This window comes from Triticum aestivum, chromosome 1D (assembly GCF_018294505.1).
Source record: "Triticum aestivum cultivar Chinese Spring chromosome 1D, IWGSC CS RefSeq v2.1, whole genome shotgun sequence".
NCBI classification, from domain to species: Eukaryota; Viridiplantae; Streptophyta; class Magnoliopsida; order Poales; family Poaceae; genus Triticum; species Triticum aestivum.
In genome coordinates this window covers 414,525,913-414,533,762 of record NC_057796.1, presented here as the reverse complement: position 1 = coordinate 414,533,762, position 7,850 = coordinate 414,525,913, and the positions used below count along the sequence as shown (strand labels likewise).

At 44.2% G+C, this 7,850-nt stretch overlaps 1 protein-coding gene across 1 annotated transcript; it reads left to right on the top strand.

Moving 5' to 3' along the window:
* Window positions 1–3,907: 3,907 nt before the first annotated feature.
* LOC123182499 (B2 protein) lies at window positions 3,908–7,400 on the top strand. The gene is made up of 6 exons (XM_044595088.1): window positions 3,908–4,214; window positions 5,269–5,880; window positions 5,979–6,079; window positions 6,565–6,648; window positions 6,732–6,842; window positions 6,931–7,400. The coding sequence occupies exons 2-6, from the start codon at window positions 5,286–5,288 to the stop codon at window positions 6,970–6,972; spliced, it is 933 nt and encodes a 310-aa protein (XP_044451023.1). The 5' UTR covers window positions 3,908–4,214; window positions 5,269–5,285; the 3' UTR covers window positions 6,973–7,400.
* Window positions 7,401–7,850: the final 450 nt, after the last annotated feature.

The following is a 7,850-nucleotide window of genomic DNA, read 5'->3' as shown; positions in this document are numbered from 1 at the left end:
ACATGTCTATGGTTAGGAAACTTAACCATCTTTGATTAACGAGCTAGTCAAGTAGAGGCATACTAGGGACACTCTGTTTTGTCTATGTATTCACACATGTACTAAGTTTCCGGTTAATACAATTCTAGCATGAATAATAAACATTTATCATGATATAAGGAAATGTAAATAACAACTTTATTATTGCCTCTAAGGCATATTTCCTTCAGAGTATGCATATCATACCTAGGTGTAAAACGTCGGTTTTTTGTCAACATTTTTTGGAATTTCAATATATAACTTATTGATTTTTTCTGGAATCCGACACACCCAGGTATCATAAAGCATGCAATAACTATTTGCTAAATTGGTCGGTGTATGAACCTCAACAGTTCAACAAGGCTCGCTTTAGCACGAGGATAAAAGGATGAGTACAGTATTTCCTTTGGAACTTAGCAACACTTTGCCTAATCCATTCATGGATACGAGCAATATGATGGCATCAAATCACTATTGTAATCATTTTTGCACTATTTCTAATTAAACATTCCACAATCTATATATATATCAATACAGAAAGATCAAAAGGGGCAGATCCAACAAATCTCGGCCATCAAACAGTGTTAATTAAACAACCTATATTGCTCCAACCGCGAGCGCTCAACATGTTTAGTGTGTAGTTAATAACATACCAAATATGGACTATCCAGGTAATTAACATGTAATTGATATCCTACCTAATATTAACATGCTATTAATTTTTTGCGTGATATCAATGTGCAATTAGTTTTCTGCCTAATATCAATATGCATTGCATGTACGCATTTACTAGTGTTTATAGTGTCTCACTCCAATTCTTATACACAAAACTCTTGTGCATCTTAAACGGCCATGTCTAAACACTCAACGATACTATCAACATGATTTGGCCCTCAATCTTGCACAGAGCAGTTGACACTTCTTGTATTTTTCATATTGTTTCGGCTGATTCTTAGCTTGTCCTCATGCATCGGGCAAGGCGACTATCATAAAGATGGCAACCAACATGAGGAAAAGAGTTGACATGAGGAAGGATGAGGCCTATGTGACACTTAAGATGAACAAATGCAAGATGTTGCAGAAGGATCATGATAAAATGGATAATTGTTGGTGGGGATTGAGAAGACTTCACTATACAGTCCGACCAAACGTGCCCTAATGGGCGTATGATGCTCTTATCTATTTACATATCTATCTGTTGACGTTTAAGAATCCACTATCGATTAGGGGTCTCCATAGCAACGTGGTTAGTGATGAGTAGGCGAGGCGTGTATGACAGCCTTATAGCGAAGGTTGTCATACATTCGACAAGGTGACACAACGATGTTTTTAAATAGGTTCAGTCATCTCGTGGGAGCATGACCTACATTCTATTGAAGGGTCGTCGAGAGTGGTGCTCAGTGCACAAAAATACTTAGAGTGTCGGTGCTTCCGGAGTCCCATGGCTCCCGACTAGTCAGGACCTTATATGTTCCCTCAGATTTTTTAGTCTTGCTCTTCTTTTACCCTCCTAAAGGGGCCTGGAAGGGTGAGTGACCCTCCTATTGAGTCTATTCAAGTGAGATTGAGTGAGTTACACGCCCATATGAGACTTGTATAGCCTAGGGGTCCTTTTGACAGATGACCAATGCTACCCTTGAAGTGAGGAGGTGGCACAGTAGAACTGGCTAATTATCTAGGCCCATGTGCCCCTTATTGGGCTAGGAGGTGGGTTATAGCCCGTTGAGGGGATAGTTCCTACTCCATGGAGAAGTCTGTCTACGTCGACATTGGGCTTTCTTTGCTCTCTTTGCATTCAGCTTTAACTTATTCTTTTACGAGGTCATCTTCCTCTAATTTATTGACCATGAAGTCTTGCTTGGACTTTTGTTGACCGGGAGGGCTTGCTTTGACCCATGAGGGGGGGAGGGGCTTGGACCATTATTGACCGCCTTGACTAGTATTGAGTATGAACTAGATTTGACTCTTGTTGATCATCTACGTGGCATGCCATGTAGGATAGGGGTGGTCCCTTAAGTAGGATTAGAGCCACTACTTCAATACTATATACTGTGATCATGTCTACTATTTTCATTTCTTCTCTCGAAAATCTTTGTTTTCTAATCTACAGTTACTCGTGTGTGGTGCCTCTATTTATCTGGTTATGTTGGCCTTTGACGACCGACTAAGCGGTTATGACGGCAGCGACCCAGGTGGCAAACCGCCTCTCTTCTCTTTGCTACGACATTGAGTTTTATACAATATATATTTGGTAAATTGGTAGGTGTATGACCCTCGACACTTCAACAAGACCTGCTTTAACGTCGGGATAAAAGGAGGAGTATAGTAATCCTTGACACCTAAAGGGAATACGAGTACCGTGATTCCTTGGAAACTTTGTATATTAGCCCTTTTTAGACAATTATACGTTCTAGAAGTCAATCCTAATTGATCAATAAAAATACAATTCAATGGAATTCCTTTTTTGTTTTTTCTTCATACTAGTTAATATTTTTTGAAAAGTAAAAAGGAGTGGAGTAAACCTTTTTTTGTTCGAAACTAATGCCCTCTCCGTGTGTAAAAATGGAAGAGATCAATCAATCAAATTACGAGAAGCCTCATAAAGCATGTCCTTAGGGGTTAAATCTTGACATTACTTCTAACTAAAGATTACACTATGTTTATAGTGTTCCACACCAATCCTATACAAAATGCTCAGATTTTTGTGGATGCTAAATGGCCACACCCGAACATTTCTGCGATGAAGTTTCACTGAGCGGTCGAGGCTTACGGTATGGGCCCCAAGACAGAAGAGGGATGATCAATACAATGTCAGCGGCTCAGCACCCCTTTGGCGGAACTCTTACTCTCCCCCCTTCTCGTCATGTTTCTACCTTTCACCTTGTTTCATGATTCGTCCTCATCCATCCGGCAAAGGTGACTAGTGTAAAGGTGGCGACCTACGGGAGGAAAAGAGGCCACACGAGGGAAGGATGAGGCATATGTGGCACTTAGAGGATCAAAGGCGAGATGGTGAAGAAGGATCATGATAAAAAAGGATAATTTTCGGTTGAGATTGAGAAGACCTCCCTATCCTCTGCAACCTAAAGTGTCGTGAAAGGGTATACGACAATCCTATCTATCTATTCATCTATCTCTTGTCCATTTCTTCTCTCGGTGATCTTTGTTTTCTAGTGTATACTCACTCAGGGCGGTGCCTCTATCTATCTCGTGACGATGTCTTGGTCTCGGGATCTCTATCTAACCGACGTTAGCTCCACTTCCTCAATCTCTATCCATCAAGCGATGTTGGCGTTCGTTTCTAGACGACCGACTAAGCGTTACGACGGCACCTACCACCTACTTCCTTATCTTTGCTTTTCACACGCCACCGAGCTGCACGGCATCACAAGCGTGCGTTATAAGCATCTTCCGTATACAATTGACCACAACCACAGAGAAATCTAGAATCTCGTAGAGTTCTCATCGAAGCCACCACGTGCTTGAGTCTTGATGAAACGCAAAGTGGTGGTTTTCATCATTAATTACTTACGCTTTAGAGCCTTGTAACGCAAGGAGGTGGTTCTCCACCGCCTCGCCGAGAGTTGGTTCCCCACCTTAGCCATGCCGGCCACCGATTGCGGGTATACAACATTTTAACGTACACACAAACCGCACAAATATACACACAACCGAATCCACCATAATAACCGAAATCTTCTTATCGTCCATCATATATTCATATGGGCCATTCAAATCCAGGGATTCTTTCGCAATACGAAAAACAAATCTGCATATATGCAAGCAGCTTAGACATGATCTATCAATTCAAAGACCTGCAGAATATGCTCCTACAACCTTCTGGCATTTTCTAAGGGGTTCTACAAATGGCATCCGCTCAACCGGAGCAACAACCGTCGAGGCCGACCACCAACCAAAGCAAACAAATGACCGCCCCCTGCCCAACCAGTGGCACACCGGGTAAATAACCCGCAACCCGGAGCCTCTTTCCGCCACCGCCTTCCTATAAATACAGCAGGACAGCTCACCTCCCTCACCCTCTCAAACCTCTCTGACCGGTGGACTCCGTGTGGGCGGAGCGAAGTGGGAGCCAACGCCAAGCCAGCCGAGCCGACTCCTCTCCTCCTCGCAGCAGTTCGCGATTCGCCCCCAAATCCAGCGCCCTCCCCGCCGGAATCCGGCGCCGAATCTTGCAGGTATGAGGCTCCTCTCCGATCTCCTTGCTTCTGAGGCCCCGAAATGCGATCTCGCTGGCCTTTCGGCCGTCGATTTTGGCGCGGTCGTTGGGTAGGGGGCGGTGGTTCCGCCAGATTCGCCTTGGTATTTTTTTGTTCCGCTTCGTAGCATCCGACGGCGCGCTCCGCTCTCCCCGTTTCTCACCTCTCGCGTGTTCGGTAGCGGCGCCGCGCCCGCCTGGTCTCGCCCGGTTCGCCTCACGCGGCGCTCCCGTCGCGGCCGCGGTCTCGTTCCTGCCGCCCGCGCCTCGCTTTCCTGGCGTGCCGCGCGCCAGAGCCCACCTCATGGGCTCCAGGCTGCCGCTGGCTGCCTCCTTGCCCCGCCAGAGTAAGGTAGGAAGGGGTGTCAGATCTGGGCTTGGGGAGTAGGGTTCCGCGAAATTCGGTTCAAAGCTCTCATAGATCTAGATGATAGTTGTGATTTGGCGTCCTTCTGGGTGACGAATTGGTGTATAGAATTTTTAATTTCGTGCGGTCGAATGATAGATTTATGGTATTACGAAGCTTGGTTTAAGTTGAAAGTTGTCATGAACATGAATTGAAATGGTCAGTGTTAGTTCCATTTGTTCCGTAGAGAGTTTGCATGATCATAGTTGAGCGATGGTAAGCGCATCAGAAAGCGAGGAGTGGGGATTGTGTTCATGGGGACAGCGTATTCTGGCAGCTTGTTGTTGCTGTCGAAACTTGCCTGCCTGGATGCACTATTCTTGGTGGGCTATTATTGATTTGTCAAAAAGTTCTCTCACGGATTTCCGTTGGTTCAGTTTTATTGCTCGTTGAGGTGTAAATATAGGTTTGTAGCTCAGCATTTTGTTTCCTGAAGTAGTGGTCTAGTCTGATTCTAAAGTTAGATAGCAGCTCTGAAAAAAAATTAGTTTCTTATAATTGCAACATGCATGAAGTTATTTCTAATTTTTGTGTTGTATGGGAGATATGTTGCTCCAATATCATTATGTCCCACGGAGTACCAGTGTTGCTTGTCACCTGATATATGTTAATCCTTTCCTACGTGCAGAGAGCTTGAACCGAGCTATGGACAACTTGTGGCATCTCGGAGATGAGTTCCGTGGGCAATCAAAGGTGGTGGAGGACCGCCAATGGTCTCTCATGACATCAAAGCTGGCTGAGATCACAAAGTCAAAGGCTGAGAGGATGAATGACTTTGAGTATGCACGGATGAACACCGTCCCTGATGTGAAGCAATGGGATAAGCTATCCTACCACCAAGAAGACAACAAGATGGACCACCTCAATCTTGGCCTCATGAACCTGGATCTTAAGATGAATGATCTCAAGATGAACGAGGCTGCCATGAAGTACCCTTTCCGCAACATGGCCTATAACATGAATCCGATGTACCCCAAGGGAAACAACGGTAATGTCAATTCATTCAAGATGAATGTCGGGGTCAACAAATATCCGAATAATCAGAATGGGAAGGAAGCAAACGGCAAACACAATGGTGGTAACAACAACAATGGAGGCAACAGCAACAACAACTCTGTTGACAAGCGCTTCAAAACATTGCCAACAAGCGAGATGCTACCGAGGAATGAAGTTCTTGGTGGATACATCTTTGTCTGCAACAATGATACCATGCAGGAGGATCTCAAGAGACAGCTTTTTGGTATGTGCTACTATGTATCCTTGTAAATCATTTCACATTCCATCTCACACAATTATATTTAAATTACTCTGTTACTCATGGTTTGTTCTGTTCTGCAGGCTTGCCAGCAAGATATCGTGATTCAGTCCGAGCCATCACTCCTGGTCTACCTCTTTTCCTCTACAACTACACGACCCATCAGCTACATGGGGTGTTTGAGGTGTGCGATTGTTTCATTTTCTGATAACCACAAGCCTCCTTATTCGAATGGAATTGCAAGCCTCTTCATGAATACCTTGTAACAGTTCTATTTGTCATACATAAATGCTTATATCATTTGCATGGATAGATGAAAAGTTTTAGCTAGTGTTTTCTTGGAACTGAATTAAATAGGAAATGCCATTCTGGTGGTCTAGATACTCTACCATATGCAATCAAGAACTTGAACTTTCCTGTTCTTTCTTCTAGCTGTAATAAAACATGGTAGGTTACCAAATTAATTCCTGTGCTTCTAAGCCAACTTTCTCCTGATGTTATTTCCCTATTAGCCAAACGTGCTTCTGTGGCCCTTCCCATATTGCCTGGCTGAAATTAGAAGCGTACATGTTCTCAAAGTTCCATTCCAAATGCACATGCATCTCGGTTGAAATCTAGCAGATTATAGTGCTTGTTCTTCATCATTCTTATCAGATTTTCTTGTCTCAGGCTGCTAGTTTTGGAGGATCAAACATTGATCCCACTGCTTGGGAAGATAAGAAGTGCAAAGGTGAATCCAGATTCCCAGCACAGGTAATTAATTTCTAAGGTTGACATATGTTTATAGAATATCAGGCTTGTTTTTCATGATCTGACATATTCATCCATCATATCAGGTGAGGATCCGCATTAGAAGGCTTTGCAAGGCCTTGGAAGAGGATGCTTTCAGGCCAGTGCTGCACCACTATGATGGTCCTAAATTCCGCCTCGAGCTCTCCATAGCAGAGGTATATATACCTTGCTCCAGCTGCTGTCATGATAATAGATGCTTGAGTAAGACTTGTGGACTGAAACATTCTCATCTCAATTTTGCAGACACTGTCACTGCTAGACCTGTGCAAGACAGAAGACGCCTGATCTGCTTCGGAACATGTTTGTGGTTGCTCTGTGGTTCTTTTTAGTAAATATCATCCCTGTAAGTTGTGGAAGATGTTTTCACAATGATCTGTCCCGTCCGTCGTCCATGAAAGCGCAAGCTGTTGGTTGGTGGTTGCATTTCCCCCAGAAAGGACCTGGTACTCGGAAGAAGTAGGCCTCTAAAGATGTGAGCCTGTCTGTGTCGGTGCCGTCTGTCCGTAATCTCGGTGATGTGTATGTTCTTCTTCATATTTATGTATTTGTAGTGCAGTATGCCCGCCGCCAGCGGGGAAACCCCGAAAGACGGGGGATACTGTTGTGATGCATCAGGAACGCCCCAAAGTGAGGGTGGTTGATGTTGGGAGTGTATCTTGTTGTCTCTGTACCTTACCTTGGTTTGGAAAGTTGGAACCTTGCATTTGACTTGATGCTGCTGTTTCTGTACTGCTGCCAGTGTTGGAAGTTAAATCCTTGCAATTTTACTCGTCGCTTCTCTTGGCAATTGGCATGCTGTTGCTTTGGTTGCCGGTTTGGCCTCTTAGACGACGCTGTCGCTGTACACGTTGTCCATCTTGTTTTCGCTGTACAGGAACGTAGCTATGTACTTACTCCGTTGATCTTATGTTCTGAAACATGTTATATTTGTGGAAGGAGGGAGTAGTTATGTAGGTGCTAAAAATGGTCACATGATTAGCTGGTGCAAACTGAGAATTGGTGAGCTGAAGTGGTTACATCGTTATAGGTGCACCAAAACTTACGTGTGAGGTGTTACAATCCAGAGTGACATCCTACTGGTGTTGATTGCATCAGTTCAACTGCTCCTCGGTAACACATCCCAGGACAACTAGGAGTACCATCACCTGTTTTCTTGGGGGGCT